At 42.8% G+C, this 25441-nt stretch overlaps 1 protein-coding gene across 1 annotated transcript; it reads right to left on the reverse strand.

Moving 5' to 3' along the window:
• Positions 1 to 7991: 7991 nt before the first annotated feature.
• dbi (diazepam binding inhibitor (GABA receptor modulator, acyl-CoA binding protein)) lies at positions 7992 to 15124 on the reverse strand. The gene is made up of 4 exons (XM_073047566.1): positions 14980 to 15124; positions 12122 to 12239; positions 9970 to 10032; positions 7992 to 8316 (listed from the first exon to the last, which is right to left on the reverse strand). The coding sequence occupies exons 1-4, from the start codon at positions 14986 to 14988 to the stop codon at positions 8240 to 8242; spliced, it is 267 nt and encodes an 88-aa protein (XP_072903667.1). The 5' UTR covers positions 14989 to 15124; the 3' UTR covers positions 7992 to 8239.
• Between the last annotated feature and the right edge of the window lie 10317 nt (positions 15125 to 25441).

Raw genomic sequence — 25441 nt, forward strand, 5'->3', positions numbered from 1 at the left:
GCCTGCGCAGAGGCACACAGGACATTATTGGTGTAGTGGTGTATTGCTGTAGTGGTGGATAACTGTTTGTCAGGTTGGAGGCCGGTGACTAGTGGTGTGCCTCAGGGATCTGTACTGGGTCCAATGTTGTTTGTCATATACGTTAGTGATCTGGATGATGGAGTGGTAAATTGGATTAGTAAGTATGCAGATGATACTAAGATAGGTGGCGTTGTGGAAAATAAAGTAGGTTTTTAAAGCTTGCGGAGAGATTTAGGCCAGTTAGAAGAGTGGGCTGAAAGATGGCAGATGGAGTTTAATGCTGATAAGTGTGAGGTGCCACATTTTGGTAGGAATAATCCAAATAGGACATACATGGTAAATGGTAGGGCATTGAGGAATGCAGTAGAACAGAGTGATCTAGGAATAATGGTGCATAGTTCCCTGAAGGTGGAATCTCATATGGATAGGGTAGTGAAGAAAGCTTTTGGTATGCTGGCCTTTATAAATCAGAGCATTGAGTGTAGGAGTTGGGATGTAATGTTAAAATTGTACAAGGCATTGGTGAGGCCAAATTTGGAGTATTGTGTACAGTCCTGGTCACCGAATTATAGGAAAGATGTCAACAAAATAGAGAGAGTACAGAGGAGATTTACTAGAATGTTACCTGGGTTTCAGCACTTAAGTTACAGAGAAAGGTTGAACAAGTTAGGTCTTTATTCTTTGGAGCATAGAAGGTTGAGGGGGGACATGATAGAGGTATTTAAAATTATGAGGGGGATAGATAGAGTTAATGTGGATAGGCTTTTTCCATTGAGAGTAGGGGAGATTCAAACAAGAGGACATGAGTTGAGAGTTAGGGGACAAAAGTTTAGGGGTAACACGAGGGGGAGCTTCTTTACTCAGAGATTGATAGCTGTGTGGAACGAGCTTCCAGTAGACGTGGTAGAGGCAGGTTTGATATCATCATTTTTAAAAAAAATTGGATAGGTATATGGACAGGAAAGGAATGGAGGGTTATGGGCTGAGTGCAGGTAGGTGGGACTAGGTGAAAGCATTCAGCACGGACTAGAAGGGCCAAGATGGCCTGTTTCCATGCTGTAATTGTTATATGGTTATCCTCATTGTTGAAAAACTCAACAAAAAGTACAGCAACCAGCAATAGCTGTCTTTGATTCACTTACAAAAGCATATAAGAAGATAGGCCTTACACTCAACATGTAACTCTACCAACCTGCCTCCTCTGGAAAATGGTGCCTCTCTCAATAAAGATTCAAGAAGGAAATGCTCCCATATCTCAGACACTCCCTCTTGGTGAAGATGGGTGCTAGTGATGAAAGTCACTATCATCTTCAATGTTCCAACTGAGAAAAGCAGGACCTCAGATCTGAAGCATATCTCCTGGTCTACATCGCTCCCTTTGTCCATTTGTCCCTCCCCACTACTCTCCCTCCCAGCACTTAACCCTGCAGGCGGACGTAGTGCTACACTTGTCCATATATCTCGTCACTCATCTCCATTCAGGGCCCCAAACTGTACTTCCAGCTGAAGCAACACTTCATCTGTGAATCTGCTGGCGCTGTCTATTATATTCATTGCTCCCAATGCAGCCTCCTCTATATTGGAGAAACTAATTGTAAATTGGGGGAACCACTTCATCAAGCACCTCCATTCCATCCACCAAGCAGAGCTTCCCAGTGGTCAAACATTCTAATTCCCATTCCCATTCCTGTTCTAACATGTTGGATCATGGCCTCCTCTTGTGCCAAGATGAGGCCTCCCTCAAGGTGGAGAAGCAACACTTTATATTCTGTCTGGGTAGCCTCCAACCTGATGGTATGGATATTGATTTTTTTTCTATTCCCCACTCTGGCCTTTTACCGCTTCTCACCCACCTGGCTTCACCTATCACTTTCCAGCTAGTCTTCTTCCCTCTCCACACTTTCTCTTTTTTCTTTCTTTTTAAATCTTTTTATTAATTTTAAGAAAAACATAAGTGAAATATGAATACAAAACATTTGAGAGTACATAATTAATAGTTTAAATAGACAATCAGATATATAATAATCAATATATAAGGCCTCACAAACTCATAGTATTAATGTAAAAGAATCGAAAAAGAGAAAAAAAAACCCAAAAAAACTAAAAAAAACTTTTTAAAAAACTAACCAACATGGGCGATTGCATAATGTTAAATACATACAGTAGTGACGATAACTCCGAACCTCCATCCAAATACTTAAGGATAATAACAGTAAGGTTCAGGATCAGACCATTTAACTCATATGAAAATGTTGAATAAATGGTCTCCAAGTTTCCTCAAATTTAACTGAAGAATCAAAAACCACGCTTCTAATTTTTTCTAAACTCAAACAAGAGATAGTTTGAGAAAACCACTGAAATACAGTTGGAGGGTTAATTTCTTTCCAATTCAGTAAAATAGATCTTCTAGCCATTAATGTAACAAATGCAATCATTTGTTGAGATGAAGCGGATAGACGATTATTATCTATCATTGGTAAACCGAAAATTGCAGTACACACTTTCTTATTCTGACATCTTCCCCCTTCCTTTCCGGTCCTGAAGAAGGGTCTCAGCCTGAAACATTGACTGTTTATTCATTTCCATAGATGCTGCCTGACTGCTGGGTTTCTCCAGCATTTTGTGTGTGTTACTGGGCAGCAGTATCTCCAGAACTCCCATATGCTCTGAGACATAGACTGCCTACAACAGGCACCTCATGGAACTGCATCAAATGACAATTGCAACTAATTTAAAATATCAAGTGACCTTATGTTTATATGTAACTCTTATACACAAAAGAAGACAAAAGTGAAGGGAATTATGGTTTGTACCTGGTCAATTTTACTATCTTGGACAATATTCTCTGTGCTTTCCTAGTAATTTATCCCAATGCCTTAATGTTTCTATGTTACAGCATTGAGGGTTGGGTGTCTATTTTTCTCTGGGTAGTTGATCATAGGTCCATGTTGATATAACACATGGAATTCTATGTTCGGCGCACAGCTCTTGCTCTTTCAGTGGCATTCTGAATTGTGGCTGAGAATTCAACGATATTGACTGCTGGAGCAAGACTGCAAGCGCGAGTATTTAATAGTTTAAGCAATGGAGGCGAGTGTTCAGCTTGCTGCTAAGCGAGGATTACTCATCTATGCATGTAACTAAGGCTGTGGCCTGCAACTGACAGACTCCTGGATTGGCTGCAGTTGATGACTGGCTCCCTGCCTGTGAACTCACTTTCAGCCCGGAATGTTAATTGCTCACTTTTATTGTTTCCATGACTTGTTGTTTTTTATTCTCTGCACATTGGGTGTTTGATGTTTTTTTTTTAAATGGGTTCTTTCGGGTTTGTTTTGTAACTGCCTGTAAGGAGACGAATCTCAATGTTGTATATAATATACATACTTTGAATTTTGGATAAACTGTGTTTATATATTTGTATGTTCAGTGTCCAGTAAACTGGATAAATAATTTATTTTAGACTGTTTGACTATTATTTACTGATAAAGAGATCCCAGAAGTGGAAATCAAAATAGACAAGTTTCATGCATGAAACACTTGACTGTAAACAAAATGCAGTGTTGCATGTATAATTTGAGGACTCTGGAGGTTCTACAAGTAGTCACATTAACACATAGAAGAAAACTGTGTGGTGTTTCATTCAGGCAATGAACCGTGACTTGCATCTCTAATCACAACTGCATCATGGGTCTTTGAAACAGCTGTCCTGATGACAGCTGGTAAACAACAACAGTAATGTTAACATTTCAGTGTAATAGTTCTCATCATTGTAGTTAAAGTGATATGCCAATTTCTCTATTGTTGTGTGTATGCTAATAAAACCTCTATTTCACACATAATGAACAAAAGTACATTTCAATATCCAATTTTATCTTAAGCATGGTTGGATTTGGCCTCTAGTTATTTATTTATTTATCAAGACACAGCGTGGAATATGACCCTTTAAAGAATGCTGCCCAGCAATCCCTCGATTTAATCCTCGCTTAATCATGGGACAATTTACAATGACCAATTAACTTACCAACCAGTCCACCTTTGGACTATGGGAGGAAACCCACACAGCCATGGTGTAAACATACAAACTCTTTACAGCCAGAGACAGGACATCTGAAAACACAGGACTTTTCTAATACCCATGCTGAGCTTGTCAATTCCATCAACTTTGCCTCTTAACTTCCACCCTGCCCTTAAATTCACTTGGTCCATTTCTGACACTTCCTCCCCTTTCTTGATCTCTGGAGACAAACTGTTGACTGTCATTTTTTATAAACCTACTGATTCCCAGTTATCTTGATTATATCTCTTCCCACATTGTCTCCGGTTAAAATGTTTTTCCCTTTTCTCATTTCCTTCTTCTCCATCACATCTGTTCCCAGAATGAGGTTTTGTTTTCCAGGGCATCAGAGATGGAAAGGAAAACCTCATCTTGGGAACAGATGTCCTCCTTCTTCAAAGAAAGGGTTTTCCCTTCCTCCACCATTGATGCTGCCCTCTCTCGTATCTCCTACACTTCCTGGTCATCGGCACTCACCCCGTCTTCCCACTGCCTTAACAATGATTGAGTTCCTCTTCTCCCACCCCATGAGCCTCTACATCCAAAACATCATTCTCCACAACTTCCACCATCTCCAAAGGGATCCTACCACCAAACACATCTTTACCTCCTTCCCCTTCTACTTTCCACAAGAATCACTCCCTCTTTGATTCCCTTGACCATTTGTCACTCCCCACTTATCTCCTTCCTGGCACCTCCCTGAAAGTGACAGAAATGCTAAGCCTGCCCATTCACCTCCTCTATTCAAGGCCCAAACAGTCCTTCCAGATGAGGCAATAGTTCACCTGTGAATCTTTTGGCCAACCATTTTAATTCCTATTCCCATTTCTGTACCAACATGTCAGTCCATGGCCTCCTCTTTTGCAATGATGTGGTCACCCTCAGGGTGGAGGAGCAACACCTCATATTCTGTCAATAGCCACTAATCTGACGGCATGATTATCGATGTCTCCTTCTGGTATTTTTTTCCCTTCTTCCCCACCCGTTTCTTGCCTCTTCTCTTCACCAGCTTCCGCTGGGGACCCTCCTTTCCTCTCTCTCATGGTCCACTCTCCTCTCCAGATTTCTTCTGCTCTAGCCCTTTATCTTTCCCAACCAGCTGGCTTCATCTATCTCCTTCTAGCTATCCTTCTTAGCCTGCCACCACCATTTATTCTGTTGTCTTCCCCCTTCCTTTTATAGTGGAAAAGCTGTATGGTGTCCAGATTATATTAGAGATGATAAAAGAGAAAATGCATTAAAATGCAGAATATAATGTTACAGTTAGAGAAAATTCACTGCAGGCAGGCAATAAGGTGCAAGGCCATAATGAGGTAGATTGTGAAGTGAGGAATCCATTTTATTGTATATCCTGGTATTATAGGACTGTTAAATTGCCTTATTACACCAGAATAGAAGCTGTCCTTGAACCTGGTACATGATTTTGTATCTCATGCTAGGGAGGGAGGTGAACGACTATGTTAATAGGTGTTCCTGACTAGTATCAATAGAAATTAATAACTTGTCAACATTTCAAGCCAGGACCTGTCAACTATTTATTCATTTCCATAGATGCTGCCTGACCTGCTGAGTTCTTCCAGTATTTTGTGTGTGTTGCTCTGGATTTCCAGCATCTGCAGAATCTCTTGGTTATGTCCCGTGAGTGAGTTTCAAAACTCATACCCTTAGCATTATTTGAGTATTAATTCAGTACTTGACTTCCTGCTGCCTCAGAAAAGCATTCAACATAATTAAAAACACTATGCAACTTTTCCAATGTATATGACCATAGCAGAGGAGCAGAATAGGCCATTTGGCCCATTGAGTCTGTTCTGTTATTCCATTGTGTCTGATTTACTACTGTATCTCTCTCAACCCCATTCTCCTACCTTCTCCTTGTAACCTGTGACTCCCCTTACTAATCGAGAACCAATCAACCTCCACTTTTAAATGTAGCCAATGAATTGGCCTCCACACCCAGAGTAGCAGATGGATTAGTGCAGGGAAGTGTATGATCATGCACTTTGGGAGAAGGAATAAAGGCATAGACTATTTTCTAAACGGGGAGAAAATTCAGAAGTCAGATGTGCAAAGGGATTTATGAGTTATCAAGCAGGATTCGCTAAAGGTTAACTTGAAGGTCGAGTCTGTGGTGACTCGACATGTCTGAAGGCATATGTAATGTCAGCACTCATTTCAAGAGGACTAAAATACATAAGTCATGATGTAATGCTGAGACTTTATAAGGCATTGGTCAGAGCACACGGAGTATTGTGAGCAGTTTTGGGCCCATTATCAAAGAGCTGTGTTGGCATTGAGGGTTCATGAGAATGATTCAGGGAATGAAAGGGTTAATATGGGAGGTGTGTTTGATGGCTCTGTACTTGCTGGAGGTTAGAAGAATGGGGGGGGGGAGGAATCTTATTGAATATTGAAAAACTTAGAGTGGATATGGAGAGGGCATTTCCTATAGTAGGGAGTCTAGGACTAGAGGGCACAGCCTCAAAATAGAGTATCTGTTTAGAACAGAGATGAGGAGATGTCTTAATCAGAGGGTAATAAATCTGTGGAATTCATTGTCACAGTTAGCTGTGGAGGCCAAGTCCTTATATTTAAAGCAGAGGTTGATAGGTTCTTTGTTAGGTCATCAAAGGTTACAGGGAGAATGAGGTTGAGAGAGTTGATGGAATGTGGTGCAGAGTTGACGGGCCAAGTGGCCGAACCTTGCTCCCATGTTCTATGACCTTAAGATGAAAGTAAAAGCAGTTCTGCCTCATTTGCACATCTTCCTCCACTGTCTGCCTGTTTCAGGAATACAGGCCTCTTAAATCATTAAACTCAAGATTCTGCAGATGCTGGAAATCCAGAGCAGCAACACACAAAAAGCTGGAGGAACACAGTAGGTCAGGCAACATCTATGGAAAGGAATAGAGTCGTTGTTTTGGGCCAAGACCTTTCACCAGTACTGAAGTGTGTTACTCTTTAATTACTAGTGCATAAAGGTAAAAGGGAAGACAAGCCAATGATTTTACCCAACTATCTGACCACCCTACACCCTGAACTGCAACAGGGGAATTTTCTCTGAAAGTTTCAAAGATCTGAGTATTGATCTCATTCCTTTGTTCAAGATGAGTCACTTTTACACAAAATATTTAGACTTTTCCCACGCAAATATCTTTACCACAAATTCGTGATCTGACTGTGCAGTAACGGCTTTCCATCCATTCCATGTCTTTTCTAAGCGAATTTATCTGATAACAGCTAGCTCAGATAACCCACTGCATATTTTTGGTTAAAAAGTAATAATCCTTTACAGTCAAAAATTACATGACACATGCCATTTTTGCAAGGTACTAAAATGGAGAGAACTCCTCCATGGAATGTCCCAAGTCTGGCCGCAGGAGAGTCGAGCATGGGTCTAGCAACCCTATTCCGTAGAAACCTAGTCACAGAAATGCCAACAGAAGCTCCACATCATCCTGAGAGAAGAAGCTTGGCCTAGTAGGCCAAGAAGGTGGGTAACATCTGAGGACACAGGCCCAGGATAGAGGACTCTGGCGGGCTGCTGTTGGTGACCTATGCCCCTGAAGGGCTGATGACTACAGAAAATGGATTTAATCAGTATGTCATGGTAGTAAAGGGAAGAGAAACTAAAAAAAAAATCCTTCATTGAACCACTCCCACCAACTCACTTCCCATTCCTTTCCCAAAAGTTGGTGTTCATTTTAAACATCTTTCCTCCCTGTTTTTAGAAATTGCTTGCACAAAGGTCAATCACTACTTCTAAAGGCTAAGGAGCCACAGAACTGCACCTCGTCTAGCTGCACACTCTGAATTAGCATGGGAATCATTTTGTTGAAGCAAAACGAAAAACTTCAAATGCCTGTAAAGTTGTGATTTTTAAAAGTATTTCATAGCCAAAACAGACAGCAATAAGTAATAGTTAAAACCCAGTTGTGATTTTATTTTTCTTAGAAGGCATATTGTAAATCCAGTTTTCCAACTCACAAGTATGGCTAAACATTAGTAAACATTATGAAGAAACATGTAATCGTATTAAGGTAATCATACCACCATTAAGGCAGTTCTGTTTAGATAATATCTCAGTAAGATGAAGATAAAAAATTAACCGTGTTTATTTCCTACAATTGCAAATGAAATGTGCCATTTTATTAAGGCCACAAACTATTGCATGCCATGTTTTTCTTTCAGCTCTTGAACTTTTTCTATGTAACTCTTCATTGCATCTTCTTTAGTTGTACCTATTAAAGGATAATCAAAGAATTAAAATAATTACCTTCTATGCATGAAAAATAGCTTATTTATTTACAGCTAAGTTGCTGTTTTATAAATTACTGATGAGGCCTCACTTGGAGTACTGTGAGCAGTTTCGGGCCCCTGATCTATGAAAGATTGTGCTAATGTTAGAGAGGGTTCAAGGAGGTTCAGGAAAATGATTCCAGAAGAATGAGGGGTGACCTCATTGAAACCTATTGAATGTTGAAAGGCTTCAATAGAGTAGATGTGGAGAGATTGTTTCCTACGGTGGAAACGTCTACAACCAGAGGACACAGACTTAGAATAGAGGGGCATTCTTTTATAACCATATATAACCATATAACAATCACAGCACGGAAACAGGCCATTCCGGCCCTCCTAGTCCGTGCCGAACTCTTAATCTCACCTAGTCCCACCTACCCGCACTCAGCCCATAACCCTCCACTCCTTTCCTGTCCATATACCTATCCAATTTTACCTTAAATGACACAACTGAACTGGCCTCTACTACTTCTACAGGAAGCTCATTCCACACAGCTATCACTCTCTGAGTAAAGAAATACCCCCTCGTGTTTCCCTTAAACTTTTGCCCCCTAACTCTCAAATCATGTCCTCTCGTTTGAATCTCCCCTACTCTCAATGGAAACAGCCTATTCACGTCAACTCTATCTATCCCTCTCAACATTTTAAATACCTCGATCAAATCCCCCCTCAACCTTCTACGCTCCAATGAATAGAGACCTAACTTGTTCAACCTTTCTCTGTAACTTAAGTGCTGAAACCCAGGTAACAGCCTAGTAAATCGAGTAACAGAGATGACGAGGAATTTCTTTAGCCAGAGAGTGGTGAATCTGTGTAATTCACTGCCACAGGCAGCTGTGGAGGCCAAGTCATTGCGTATATTTAAGGCAGAGGCTGATAGACTCTTGACTAGTCAGGGCACGAAGGGATATGTGAAGAAGGCAGGAGACTGGGGGTGAGGGGGAAAATGGATCAGCCATGATGAAATGGTGGAACAGACTCGCTGGGCCAAATGGCCTAATTCTCCTGCATCTTATTGTCTTAAGTTTTAATTTTATAAATGGAACCTTCTTTTCAATGCAAATCTAAAAGAATGTCAGTAGCAACGTATTGTATTATAAAAGTTCAAATGGAAATGAGCTTGTTCTATTGAATTAAATCAACAATCAGAATCTCAATGCAAGAATCTCCAGTCATGATCACCAGGAAATTAGAAAAATATGTCCACCCCACATGAAAAGGCCCAACGCATTTCTGATTTCATCAACTTAGATAGGTGGTTCAAACATCCTGTTATAATTTGAGCTGTAACTTCCATCTACTCTCTAATGAAAGGTTCCCTCATGACTGCCCACCATGACAGCCTAGAAATTACAGCAGAAATTAATACAAAAACATTAAATTATTGGTTTACATATGATATACTTAATTATGTACACAGGGTAGTTCTAAATATTACTAGCTACTCTTAAGCGATTGTAATTTCAGTTTCCGATTAGTAATGTTAATCCAATTTAGAAAAAAAACTAGTGAAGTTGGATAGATGTTCTATGTACTCTACACTCACTATTAATTATACTAACTAGGAGGCTTTTGTTTAGCTGTACAATACGAACCCTTTTTTGCACTCCATGCATCCCATTTGGCTTTTCCTTTCAGGTCGAACATGCCTGGACGTTCTGGGAAAATAAAATAATTAAAAAAAACTGAACAGCAATCCCACTATAAACTACAAAACAACCCTCATCTGAAAACAGAATACACAATCAAGGTGGAAAACCATTTTCAATTGCTGCAGGATGAAGGAGGCAAATCCTCCTGAGACATAATGAAGGAATCCATGATTGAAGCTACAAAAGAAACCATCCCACAAAAAGAGCGGAAAAGTAAGAAGAAATGGATAACTGAAGATATAATACAATTGATGCAACAAAAACAGACCATCAAATCCAGAGACAGTGAAGAATACAATCAACTTGATAAGACAATAAAAAGAAAATGCAGAGAAGCTAAAGACAGATGGCTAAATGAGAAATGCTCAGAGATAGAAATACTACAAACCCATAACTCTGGAACAAAGATGATGCACAGTAAGATTAAAGAACTAACGGGGAAATTACCTTGCTCAGCAAGTGGATGCATCAAGGCAAAAGACGGCAACTTAATTATGAGCAAAGAGGAAATCCCAAACAGATGGACAGAATATATAACTTTTTGAAGACCAAAGAGGAGAAAAACCAAACATAAAGAAGACTCCTGAAGGATCTATCATTCTAAAATCAGAAAATTCAAACAGCCATAAGTAAAACAAAACATAACAGAGCAACTGGTCCAGACAACATTGCTGTTGAAATGATACTGGCCTTAGAAGATTTTGGAATAGAGAAAATAACAGAAATAGCAAATGAACTCTATGATCATGGTATACCTGATGATTTACGTAAATCAGTGTTCCTCACACTTCCAAAGAAAGAGGGAGCAACAGAATGTGAGTTACACCGTACAACAAGCCTGATGAGTCACGTGGCAAAAATTATTCTCAGAGTAATCTTGATGAGAGCAAGACGCTGTATAAACCAGAAATCAGTAAAGAACAATGCAGCTTTGTGGAAAACACTGGAACTAGAAATGCAATTTTCATGCTACGGATGATCTGTGAACGAGCCATCCAGGTACAAAAAGACATCTACCTATGTTTCATCGCCTATACAAAAGCTTTTGACACTGTCAGACACCAAGATCTCCTGGAAATGGTTCAAGATCTTGATATAGATGGAAAAGACATACGTTTCTTAAGAAATTTATACTGGGACCAGACAGCATCCATCAGAATAGAAGATGTGAGAGAGTATGTGAATATCATGAGAGGAGTCAGGCAGGGTTATGTCTTTTCACCCGACTTATTCAACCTGTATAATGAAAATATCTTGAGAAGTATCAAAGACAAACAATTGGAGGCCACAATATAAATAACATCAGATATGCTGATGACATCGTATTAACAACCGACTCAGAAGCAAAACTTCTGTAGTGGCAGCAGAAAGTAATCGCAGAGGCCTCTCAATCAATATCAAGAAGACAGGAAGCATGGTCATCTCCAGAAAGACAAGCATCCCACAATGTGTGATCAAGATAAACATCAAACAAGTCAACAAATTCAGATATCTTAGCAGCCAAATAACAAGTGATAGCAGCTGCAACACAGATATCAAATACAGAATAGCAATGGTGAAAGAAGCCTTCCAGAAAATGAAGACCATATTAACAGACAGAAAGATAAGCATGTACACTAAAAACAGAATACTGCAGTGCTACATTTATTCTGTCTGACTTATGGAAGTGGATGCTGGACCATTTCCCCAGCAATGGAAAAGAGACTAGAAGCAGCTGAATTATGGTTCTACAGGAGAATGTTGAAAATACCATGGACCACACACACATCAGATGAAAGAGTTCTCAGAAGAGCCCAAGCAGTTAGATCACTCATACCAACAATAAGAGAAAGACAACTCAGATTCCTAGGACACACCATGTGGAAAGATGAACTAGAAAACCTCATACTCTCTGGAAAGATCAAGGGGACCAAACCTAGGTGAAGACCTCGGTCTATGTACATCCAAAGCCTAGCCAGGTGGCTACACATCAAGGAAATGGAAGTCAACCAAAGAACAAGGGATAGATCTGTATGGAAAACCATGGTCACCAACATCCACATCGGATATGGTACCTAGACAGACAGATTGGTACTGAGTCTGATGACCACCTGACCTGTATTCACATCTCCGACAGTTGCCTGTTTGTAGAGACTATAGATGAGCAACATATCCTCATCAGATGGTTTAGTTTTGAGATTTTTGACTTCTTCTGCCGCCTTTTCAAAATCAGCCTAAAATGGAAGAAATAAGATCAGAATAGATCAAAAACATCCTTGGGACATGATTAAAATTTGTCATCCTGCTCAAGATATTTAGTTATGTGCACTCTACCAGTTCCAATTATACACCAGATAAACACAGGGTTAATGAAGGGAATAGTAAACTGCAGCAAATTTACTGTATCAATGTGATCTAACAACAACTGTAACCTTTTTGTGAATGTTACATTTGAAATTGGATGGTAGGGTGGAGATACATCCTTACCAAAAAGGGGTGTAAGGTATTCTTTCCCTTTGTTAGCCTATTAGTCACCCTTAGGCAAAGTGTAGCACCTGCTTAGCACACCCCCCATCCCCTGCCGTAGATCAAGGTCACATGAAGCCATGGGACCAGGTGGTGAATGGCCATATCAGTAGCTGGAGCATAAAAGTGGCACAGAAGTGTAGTGGTTAGCACAACGCTTTACAGTACAGGCAACCCAGGTTCAATTCCCGCCACTGCCTGTAAGGAGTTCGTATGTTCTCCCTGTGACCACTTACACTTACTCTCACAGTTGGTTGGTAGGTTGTTTGGTCATTGTAAATTGTCCCATGATTAGGTCAGGATCAAGTAGGAGGATTGTTGGGCAGCATGGCTCAAAGAGTGGGATGGGCCCATTCAGTGCTGAATCTCAAATAAAGAAATATTACAAATCCTGGTTATGTGACCACTGATGCCAGGCAGACAGTCTCTGAAGAGTTTTGATAATGGCTGGGGTCACCCATCTTGTACAGACACTGCCCAGAAGGCGGCAATGGCAAACCACTTCAGTAGAATGATCAGCCATGTCATACAATATGGCACACGATGATGAAATTTGTAACAGTGTTAGTGTGATCTCACGAGTCAAGTACAATGTTCTCCTAAGGGATTGTCTATTGGCGAGCCCTCAGCTGGCTGTAAAGGATGATCTGGGTTCCATGTATTCTGGTCCAGTGTGGCTGTGATTAGTGGTTAGGTCTGTTGGCTGTTCCTGGTCCTTAACATCAAGCATAGCAAATTCTCATATTAAATTGCTGCTCCCAATCATACATACCAAAACTAATACAATTAGCATTCCTTTTCCATCTGTCTGTAGATGTTCAGCTGCTGAACATTCTACATATTAAAATCAAGTCAAATCTACCTCTCTACAGGCATATCGAAGATCAATTACAGGAAGATGGTTCCTTTTGATGTTGTAGTGTTTGCTGAACTCGGCCATTAGCTTGCAGACGTTTCATCACCAGTTGATGCACGGTTCCTGGTCATTTCTCCCTGGGAGTTCTCACTATAGGACCCTGTTTGCTTGCCTTGGTCCTGATTGGCTACCCCTCCAGGTGACCTTTGAATTCTATTGGCTCACATTTCTTTGGCTGTTAGGGGCTTGTAGATGGCATCTATTTCAATATGTTTGTTCATGGAATTATTAGAAAAGAACCGTGCTTCCAAAAAATTTTGTGCCTACATTGTGTTTCTCTGAAATTGATAGGTTTTAATTTAGTATCCTAATAAGTTTTAGCCCATTAACTGATTGCCAGAAAAGCATTGCAAGTCATAATATTTTTGGCTTTCATCTCATAATATTTGATTATAAAGCTTCAACTACATAAAAGTTCCAACTCTATCTCAACATTAAATACACATAAAGATTAGGTGGTTTTAATTAAACTGCTTTAAGATTAACACAACTTTGGTGATGCCACACAAAGGCACATCAGGTTGTACATAGGTAATAATTAAATGCTGTTCACCTTCATCAACCACCTGTCCTCAAAACAGCTGTCCTCAAAACAGGAGTGTTTTCCTTCACTCTCAAGATGATCTGAAGACAGTACTTTTTTGTATCCATGTGTTACACTCAGAATGATCATAACCAATTGGCAGACGTAGCACAACTCATTCAGTGCTAGCAGTGGACACACACCTTGGCCATCCATTCATCAACTTTCTTGTTGTGTAATAAGATTTTTCAATAATCGACCGAAAACATAGTGCGATTATATTAAATAAGCAAATCTAGTTATTACATCTCTACAGACAAGCTCTGAAAATTAATTACTTTTCTCGATAATTTCAACAAATTATAGGCCAGGCTCTCGGTCATCTTACACGTTGCAAGGCAATTGGTGGGATTTCCGCCAGTGTAATTTCCTGAGTTAATGGTCTCAAGGTCGTTGGTCAATGTCCTTAAAAGGTTGCCAATCTTTCCAATTTATTTTACAGCACAAATGTTACGTCTGGCCTTAGCAAAACCGACTAGGAATGCCAAATCTGCCTCAGTACATTGTCCTTTCCGCCTGCCGGCACCGCATGCTTCCTCTGCAATCAATGGACACTTTACCGCCTCGCCCTTTTTATATCTCAGGAACAAAGGCAGACATTGGAGATTGCAATCTGTAATTAAACACCCAAACTTTCCCTCTCCCTGCCCTGTCCTGTGCTCAGCCGAGTGCGGCGGCCCAGACTCGGCCAGCGAACCGGCATCATTTCGGGGTACAGGTTCAACGCCGGCTCCCGTCCTGGTACCCAGCGCTGGGAGCTGAGTGCCGCGATCGGGGAAGGGTTGCGGTCACCCCGCTCACTCATTCAGAACTCCACCCACAGCGGCTGGTCCGCGGTTTGAGTCCCGGAACCCAGACTTGCCTCGGGACCGAACCGACCCCTCGGAGTATTTCACCCCACATTCAAATCCCCCGTCCCCACTGCAGACCCTTGCAGCGAGCACGTTACCTGAGCCATTGCTGCTGCTGCTGCCGCCGCCGCTGTAGTCGCTCCGCCCAGCCTGGCCTTCCGATGACGCCGCTTCGGGTACAAGGGGAGCGCGGACTCTGATTGGGCGCAGCCTCCCCGAGCCCCGTGCGGACCCTGCCCGGACGTCCCGGGAGCGGTGCCGGGGGGTGCACAGACCGCACACTGCTCGCTGCGCAAATGTCCTCCCAAAGCCACCATTACACGTGCACCCGAAAGCAAAGATCAATTCACAGTACGGCATAATGTATACTCCGCAGAGAATTCACCACGATGCACTATTTATCCAATCATTCGGACAATTTTGGATTCCACACAAAATCTCAGTACTTGATCGAATTCAACAATGTTAATTCAATCTGATTTAATCCCGATGTAAGGTCACGGTCAGAAACATCCACCATCTTAGTGCCTGCACATACGCGACTTGACTACCGGAATTTCACATGAGTGTTTGCTTCAAAATCCTGCATCTGAAGTTTCGGGTGTCTTTTGAGTTATTTGACATCGATTTCATTGTTGGCGTGATCTAGTTTCATCGCATTCAAAAATAGACATAATCGGATTGTAGCCCACACCGAATCATCCCCGGCACCGCTTTGAAATTTCCTCTGCAGAGCAGGAATCTCTTTAATTCATGTTAATATTTCGGGATATAAACTGTGAAGGCATTTACTTTTGTAAGACATCTTGGTTATCTGAGCACTCAGAGCAGAGTTAGTTTTTTAGGGAGTGTCACACCAAACATTAACGAGTGAGGGGGCAGGGGTTGTTATTAACTATATAAGCATATAACAATTACAGCACGGAAACAGGCCAACTCGGCCCTTCTTGTCCGTGCCGAACGCTTACTCTCACCTAGTCCCACCGGCCCGCACTCAGCCCATAACCCTCTATTCCTTTCCTGTCCATATACCTATCCAATTTTACTTTAAATGACAATACCGGACCTGCCTCTAACCATTTCTACTGGAAGCTCATTCCACACAGCTACCACTCTCTGAGTAAAGAAATTCCCCCTCGTGTTACCCTTAAAATTTTGCCCCCTAACTCTTAACTCATGTCCTCTTGTTTGAATTTCCCCTACTCTCAATAGAAAAAGCCTATCCACGTCAACTCTATCTATCCCCCTCAGAATTTTAAATACCTCTATCAAGTCCCCCTTCAGCCTTCTACGCTCCCTTTCCCTGTAACTTAGGTGCTGAAACCCAGGTAACATTCTAGTAAATCTTCTCTGTACTCTCCCTATTGTCTCTATTTTGTGGCTGTTTTTTCTGTGGGGAGGGGGTGGGGATTTAGGCGTCTGCGAGTTCTGTCTATTTTCTTTTTTCCATAAGATAATAAGACATAGGAGCAGAATTAGGCCATCTGGCCCATCGAGTCTGCTCTGCCATTAAATTATGGGGGATCCTTTGCTCAACCCCAGTTCCTGGCCTTCTCCCTGTAACCTTTGATACCATGTCCCATCAAGAACCCCCCTATCAATCTCTGCCTTAAATACACTCAACAACCTGGCCTCCACTGCTGCATGTGGCAACAAATTCACCACCCTTTAGCTAAAGAAATTTCTCTGCATCTCTGTTTATAAAGGGCGCTGCTCTATCCTGAGGCTATGCCCTTTTGTCCTAGACTCTTCCCACCATGAAGAACATCCTTTCCACATATACTCTGTCTAGGCCTTTCAACATTCGAAAAGTTTCAATGAGATCCCCCCCTCAATCCTTCTGAATTCCAGTGACTACAGACCCAGAGCCATCAAATGTTACTCATATGATAACCCTTTCATTCCTGAAATCATCCTTGTGAACCTGCTCTGGACCTTCTCCAATGCCAGCACATCTTTTATAAGATGAGGGGCCCAAAACTGTTCATAAAACTCAAGCTGAGGCCTCGCCAATGTCTTATAAAGCCTCAGCAACATCACATCCTTGCTCTTGTATTCCAGAACTCTTGAAATGAATGCTAACATTGCATTTACCTTCCTCACCACCAACTCAACCTGCAAGTTCACCTTCAGGGTGTTCTGCACAAGGACTCCCAAGTCCCTCTGCATTTCAGATTTCTGGATTTTCTTCCCGTTTAGAAAATAATCCGCACATTTAATTCTACTATGCTTATGGAGTGTTAGCTTTCATAAGTCGAGGGATAGAGTTTAAGAGTTGCGGGGTAATGATACGGCTCTATAAAACTCTGGTTAGGCTGCAGTTGGAGCACTGTTCTGGTCACCTCACTATAGGAAGGATGTGGAAGCATTGGAAAGGGTGCAGAGGAGATTTACCAGGATGCTGCCTGGTTTAGAGAGTATGGATTATGATCAGAGATTAAGGGAGCTCGGGCTTTACCCTCTGGAGAGAAGGAGAATGAGAGGAGACATGATAGAGATATACAAGATATTAAGAGGAATAGATAGAGTGGACAGCCAGCGCCTCTACCCCAGGGCATCACTGCTCAATAAAAGAGGACATGGCTTTAAGGTAAGGGGAGGAAAGTTCAAGGGGGATATTAGAGGAAGGGTTTTTACTCAGGGAGTGGTTAGTGCGTGGAATGCACTGCCCGAGTCAGTGTTGGAGGCAGATACAGTAGTGAAATTTAAGAGACTACTAGACAGGTATATGGAGGAATTTAAGGTTGAGGGTTATACGGGAGGCAGGGTTTAAGGGTCGGCACAACATTGTGGGCCAAATGGCCTGTACTGTGCTGTATTGTTCTTTGTTCTTTGTACATAACCATGCATTTTCCAACACTGTATTTCATTTGCCACTTTCTTGCCCATTCTCATAATCTGTCTAAATCCTTCTGCATCCTACCTGTTTCTTTAACACTACCAGCCCCTCCACCAATCTTTGTACCATCTGCAAACTTGGCAACAAAGCCATCTATCCTATCATCTAAATCATTTATATACAGCATAAAAAGAAGTGGTCCCAACATTGACCCCCTATGGAATACCACTAATCACTGGCAGTCAACCAGAAAAGGATTCTTCTATTCCCACTCGCTGCCTCCTACTAATCAGCCAATGCTCTAACATTGCTCTATCAGTAACATTCCTGTAATACCATGGGCTCTTAACTTGGTAAGCAGCCTCATGTGTGGCACCTTGTCAAAGACATTCTGAAAGTCCAGATATACAACATCCACTACAGCCCCCTTATCTAACCTACTTGTAATCTTCTTAAAGAATTCCAACAGGTTAGTCAGGCAGGATTTCCCTAAAGGAAACCATGCTGACTTTGTACTATCTTGTCCTGTGTCACCAAGTACTCCCACCTCATCCTTAGCAATTGACTCTGACATCTTCCCAACCACTGAGGTCAGGCTAACTGGTCTATAATTTCCTCTCTGCTGCCTTCATCCCTTCTTTAAGAGTGGAGTAACATTTGCAATTTTCCAGTCCTCTGGCACCATGTCAGAGTCCAACGATTTTTGAAAGATCATTTCTAATGCCACCACAATCTCTAATGCTACCTCTTTCAGAACCCTAGGGTGCAGTTCATCTGGTCCGGGTGACTTATGTACCTTTAGGTCTTTCAGCTTTTTGAGCATCTTCTCTCTTGTAATAGTAACTGCACCCACTTCTCTTCCTTCACACACTACAACATCAGGCACACTGCTAGTATCTTTCACAGTGAAGACTGACGCGAAATACTCATTTAGTTCATCAGCCATCTCCTTGTCCCCAGTTATTATTTTTCATGCAGGGATAGGGGTGTTGATGTCTTTTCTTTAATCAACACCCATGGTCTCTGCATTTTGTGGCTATCTGGAGAAGACAAATATCAGAGTTGTATTGTAGATGCATACTCTGAAAATAAAATGAAGTGTAGAACCTTCAATAGAGAATAGACAATAGGTGCAGGAGTAGGCCATTCGGCCCTTTGAGCCAGCACTGCCATTCACTGTGATGATGGCTAATCATCCACAATCAGAACCCCGTTCCTGCCTTTTTCCTTGAGTCCGCTATCTTTAAGAGCTCGATTTAACTCTTTTTTGAAAGCATCCAGAGAATTAGCCTCCACTGCCTGCTGAGGCAGTGCATGATGGAAAGGTAACAGCCAAGTCAGGAAGATATATGACTTGAGGTGGGAGAGTTTGCAGAAGGGGGGCACTTGAGTTGGTAAAGCTCCTTTACATTTGTTTCCTGTGTCCATGGAGGAAGGAGAATACTGGTGAATACTGACAAAGTTGCTTGTTTTCTCGAGGCCCAATGTTGGACATAGTCAATCATGCTTGTTGCATCCCAACTGTCTACGTGAAACGCAAGCCAGGGCAAAAAGATGTGGAAAGCAAGCTGTTATCCATGTAGCAGGCAGCTCCTCTCCATGCAGCTGATGAATCCAAAGGAACAGTGGAGACTGATATAGTTTAGCAAAAGTGGCATTGCAGGAATTGCCAGTCAGCATTGAACTCTGCATTTTTTCCTTGGGGTTTACTTCTAAAGTCTTCTCCATGGTATAGCTACAAGTGAGTGAAATTTTGAGTTCAGAGTTTTCCTTCTTGATGAGCTGCCAACTATGGCTGATTAGCCCCATCTGTCTGAAGCGACTGGTTTTAAGGTGCCAGTAACCCACCTTTGTCCCTTCACCTGTCAGTAGAAATGGTTCTGCTGGACTTACTAGTTAAGCCACATGTGAGGACCAGGAGCTGGACTTGGTTGTCAAAGGGTATCTGAGACACGCACCACTGGGTGTATTTAATAAATATTCCCACTACCACCTCCGGCTAGTTGAATAATATAACTAAATTATTTTAATTTATGAAGTTTTGAAAAGGTAAATGAGATTGTTCATATTAGCTCGCAATTAAATACTCCAATACAGGAAAAGAAGATCATTTAGTGTTTAGGACAGATGATAACGTTTCAACAGCTGCTTCATCTAGTGTGGTGTTGAGCCTCTTGAGAGATGTTGGCACTGTACTTATCTAAGTAAGGGTAAAATATTCCATCATGTTCATTGTTTATGCCTTGTACTGTTATGAGTGCTGAACAGACCTGATGGAAATGGGGTGCAGAGTTAACCACTCCCCCCCTTTAAGAACTATGAACTATTGCTATTGCTATGCTGCTAATGAGAGAGAGAGATGAAGCACAGAGGCAGGGACATCTGCTACAGATAAGAGAAAAAGAGAGAGACATTTGATTTATGTATTATGGCTTCTTCCTGGATTGTTTACCTTTCGCTACAAGGACGTTACTTTGCTCTTTAACATTCCTGAGGGGACAGCAGGAGTGGCCTAGTTTGATGGACATGGTCATTTTAAGTTGATGGATGGCTGATACCCCGTCAGTGGGGATAAAAGACAGGTGTGGGGAGACACCCTCAGACACACCAGTGGACACTGACTGAGTGTTGGGAACCCACAGAAAGGTGGGGGCTTCGAGGACCAAATCAGGAGATCGGTCAACAAAGCTCACAGTGTGACGGCAGGGCTGGTGGGGACTTGTGTGTGTGTCCACTCATGCCAGAGTGACGAGTCCACCACGGAAGAACGGTCTAGCCGAGGACGGAGGGGTCATAACCGAATGACCACAACGGTACGGCGGAATAAGAAGACAACGGAAGGTTTGCCTGCTGCAGCTGTTACATCTTGCTCGCTCTCTCTCTCTCTCTCTCTCTCTCTCTCGCTCTCTCTCTCTCTCCAACGATTGCAACACAACCACAACTACCTCAGCACACATGAACTGAACTGAACTTTATATTCTTCAGTGACAATTCATTTACCCCTAGACATTGATAGAGCTTGTTTATTATTGTTGATTATTATTCCTACACTTATAGGTTTATTGTTGCTAACCTGTTTTATATGTATATTTGCATTTTTGATACTGTATTGTGTAGTTTTACTAATAAACACCTTTAGTTTCAGTACCACCAGACTCCAACGGATTCTTCTATTTCTGCTGGTCTGTAAACCCAGTTACGGGGTACGGAACAGTACAAATACGTTAGGATTCAGAGTGTGTAATTTCTCACAGAATACCCAGCTTCAAACCTACTCTTGTAGATTGGTATGGCAATTGTGGTATTTGATCTAAATGAGTTTCAGGCCACTGATGACACTTGGGAAATTGCCTTGGAAGCTGGAGAGGAGAGGTGGTGGGGTAGGTTGGTGTAATGTGATTGGAAAGCAAGGGTATCGTGCTGCGACTGTGACTCCCGTCTCCCCTTCCCCCACCACCACTATGCAATCCCCTCTCCCTCAGATCCCATCGTCAGCTCCCGGGCCCTCAGAGGCTCCATCTTCCTCTCACCCCACCCCTTCCCTCTCCACTGACACTACCAGCCTCCCTCACCCCTCCGATCCCATCTCTCGTCTGTGCCGGGTCTTTACCATTCCCTCCGACCTTCAACTCTCTGAGGCAGAGTGCTCTGTCCTCAGTAAGGGCCTCAGCTTTGTCCCCCTTCGCCCACACCTCAGTGAGTTCCGCGTACACCATGACACTGAACTCTTCTTCTGCCGTCTCCGTCTCCGAGCTTACTTCTTTGACAAGGACTCTCCTACCCCCACCGATGACCCCTTCTCCCGTCTTCAACCCTCCTCCTCTTCATGGACACCCCGCTCTGGTCTTCTGCCAGCTCTGGATCTCTTTATTGCTAATTGCTGACGGGACATCAACTGTCTCGACTTCACCACACCCTGTTCCAATTCCAACCTCACTCCTTCCGAACGCTCTGCTCTCCCCTCCCGCCGCACCAATCCCAACCTCACTATAAAACCTGCTGATAAGGGGGGAGCCATTGTTGTCTGATGTACTGACCTCTACCTGGCCAAGGCACAGCAACAACTCTCTGATACCTCCTCTTATTTATCCCTTGATCATGACCCCACTAAGGAGCACCAGGCCATTGTCTCCTATACCATCACCAACCTTATCAGCTCTGGGGATCTTCCATCCACTGCCACCAACCTCATAGTTCCCACACCCCGCACTTCCCGTTTCTACCTCCTACCCAAGATCCACAAACCTGCCTGTCCAGGTAGACTTATTGTCTCAGCTTGCTCCTGCCCCACCGAACTCATTTCTGCATACCTTGACACTGTCTTATCCCCCCTTGTTCAATCTCTTCCCACCTATGTTCGTGACACTTCTCATGCTTTGAATTTTTTCAATGATTTTAAGTTCCCTGGCCCCCACCGTCTTATTTTCACCATGGACGTCCAGTCCCTATATACCTCCATCCCCCACCCGGACGGTCTCAAAGCTCTTCGCTTCTTTTTGGATTCCAGACCTAACCAATTCCCTCTACCACCACTCTCCTCCATCTGGCAGAATTGGTTCTTACTCTCAATAATTTCTCCTTTGGCTCCTCCCACTTCCTCCAAACCAAGGGTGTAGCCATGGGCACCCGTATGGGTCCCAGTTATGCCTGCCTTTTTGTTGGCTTTGTGGAACAGTCCATGTTCCAAGCCTATATGGGTATCCATCCCCCTCTTTTCCTTCGCTACATTGACGACTGCATTGGCGCTGCCTCCTGCACGCATGCTGAGCTCATTGATTTCATTAACTTTGCCTCCAACTTTCACCCTGCCCTCAAATTTACCTGGTCCATTTCCGACACCTCCCTCCCCTTTCTTGATCTTTCTGTCTCCATCTCTGGAGACGGCCTAACTACTGATATCTACTATAAGCCTACAGACTCTCACAGCTACCTGGACTATTCCATTTCCCACCCTCTCTCTTGCAAAAATGCTATCCCCTTCTCACAATTCCTCCGTCTCCACCACATCTGCTCTCAGGATGAGGCTTTTCATTCCAGGACAAAGGAGATGTCTTCCTTTTTTAAACAAAGGGGCTTCCCTTCATCCACCATCAACTCTGCTCTCAAACGCATCTCTCCCATTTCCCGCACATCTGCCCTCCACCCCATCCACCCGCCATCTCACTCAGGATAGGGTTCCCCTTGTCCTTACCTACCACCACACCAGCCTCCAGGTCCAACGTATAATTCTCTGTAACTTCCGCCACCTCCAATGGGATCCCACTACCAAGCACATTTTTCCCTCACCCCCCCTTCTGCTTTTCACAGGGATCGCTCCCTACACGACTCCCTTGTCCACTCGTCCCCCCCTATCCTTTCCCATTGATCTCCCTCCTGGTACTTAACCTTGTAAACAGAACAAGTGCTACACCTGCCCTTACACTTCCTCCCTCACCACCATTCAGGGCCCCAGACAGTCCTTCCAGGTGAGGCGACACTTCACCTGTGAGTCGGCTGGTGTGATATACTGTATCCAGTGCTCCCGGTGTGGCCTTTTATATATTGGTGAGACCCGACGCAGACTGGGAGACCGTTTCACTGAACACCTACGCTCGGTCCGCCAGAAAAAGCAAGATCTCCCAGTGGCCACACATTTTAATTCCATGTCCCATTCCCATTCTGATATGTCTATCCATGGCCTCCTCTATTGTCAAAATGAATCCAAACTCAGGTTGGAGGAACAACACCTTATATACTGGCTGGGTAGCCTCCAACCTGATGGCATGAACATTGACTTCTCTAACTTCCGTTAATGCCCCTCCTCCCCTTCTTACCCCATCCCTGACATATTTAGTTGTTTGCCTGTTCTCCATCTCCCTCTGGTGCTCCCCCCCCCTTTCTTTCTCCTGAGGCCTCCCGTCCCATGGTCCTTTCCCTTCTCCAGCTCTGTATCACTTTCACCAATCACCTTTCCAGCTCTTAGCTTCATCCCACCCCCTCCGGTCTTCTCCTATCATTTCACATTTCCCCCTCCCCCCACTAATTTCAAATCTCTTACTATCTTTCCTTTCGGTTAGTCCTGACGAAGGGTTTCGGCCCAAAACGTCGACAGCGCTTCTCCCTATAGATGCTGCCTGGCCTGCTGTGTTCCAACAGCATTTTGTGTGTGTTGTTGTTTGAATTTCCAGCATCTGCAGATTTCCTCGTGTTTGCTGGATGTCAGGGGTAAGTGGTTAGACTCTCAATTGTTGGAGATGATCATCGCTTGGTATCTCAATGACAGTAACATTGTTTGCTGTTTATAAGCTGATTCCTGATGTTGTTATTGCTCAAGCACGGGCTGCTTCATTATCTGAAGTTTCCAGTGGAACTGAATATTGCACAATCTCACTTCTGATATTAGAATCTTCCACAAGAACCACAACCTTGTGGTATGGGGGCTTGTGTGCCTCAATGACCCAGAAAGCTATGTTGGCTAGAGTCAGGGCTTTATACTTTGGCTCTTGGTAGGTGTTAGTAGGGTCATACGTATCAAAGATGTCAAAGGATAGAGGACAGACTAAGAGTGGTCCACCAGTTCTCCAGGTTCTGGGGTTCAGCTCAGGGCTAACAACCCTGACTGGTAAAACAAAATTTTTACGGAAGCAACAATGATGAATCCTTCTACATCGATGGCATTACTGAGTCTACAGGTGGGACTGCAAGACTGACAGTAGTGAAAACTGAGAGGAAGCTACCGACATGAAGGAAGCCCTGAATATCACTAGAGATAAAGGACCTTCATTGCTGCCCTAAATGCCTGCAGCATAATGGGCAGTAAGTAAGTAAGATTATTATAATAGAGGAGCTTAAGGTACATAACTAGGTCTATGCAGAATTGAACTGCTGCAGTGATGTTTTGTAGCTGGCATTCTTGACCTCTAACAACCACAGCCATTTTCCTCCAACCACTGGAGTGCTTTCCCTTGATGCACATAGATATTAATTTCACCATAGTGCCTTGTTGCCATTGTTGAATAAGTATTTCCTTGATGTCAGGACTGTCATTTTTATCTCACTCTGGAATTCAAACATTTGGTTCACATTTGCATTATATCTGTAATAAGGTCTGAAGACTAATGGAACTGGCAAAATCCAATTTGGTGAGAATAAATGCTATTTGATAGCTCTGTTGATGAGAGTATCCATCACTTGCAAATGATTGACTAAAGACTGATTGGACGGTAATTGATTGGATTAGATTTGTCCTGCTTTTTGTTTATGAGGCAAACCTACTTGGTAGATCAAAGCATTATGTTGCAACATACTGAAATAGCTTATAAGAAGGACAGCTAATTTGGAATCAGAATCAGGTTTAATGTCACTGGCATATGTTGTGAAATTTGTTGTCCTTGTTGCAGCAGTACAATGCAATATATAATAGAAAAATGTGAATTACAGTAAGATATATACAACTATGAGTTAAATAAGTACTGCAAAATTAGAAATAAAAACGTAGCAAGGTAGTGTTCATGAGTTCAATGTCCATTCAGAAATCAGATGGCAGAAGGTTCCTGCTGTTCCTGAATTGTTGTGTGCCTTTCGGCTCCTGTACCTCCTTCCTGACAGCAGCAATGAGAACAAGGCATGATGAGAGTCCTTAATTATGGATGCCACCTTTCTGAGGCAGCATTCCTTGAAGATGTCCTATATACCACGGAGGCTAGTGCCCATGATTCTGGAGTTCATGTCCAGCTTGGTGT

Source organism: Hemitrygon akajei, chromosome 5 (genome assembly GCF_048418815.1).
Source record: "Hemitrygon akajei chromosome 5, sHemAka1.3, whole genome shotgun sequence".
Taxonomy (NCBI): domain Eukaryota; kingdom Metazoa; phylum Chordata; class Chondrichthyes; order Myliobatiformes; family Dasyatidae; genus Hemitrygon; species Hemitrygon akajei.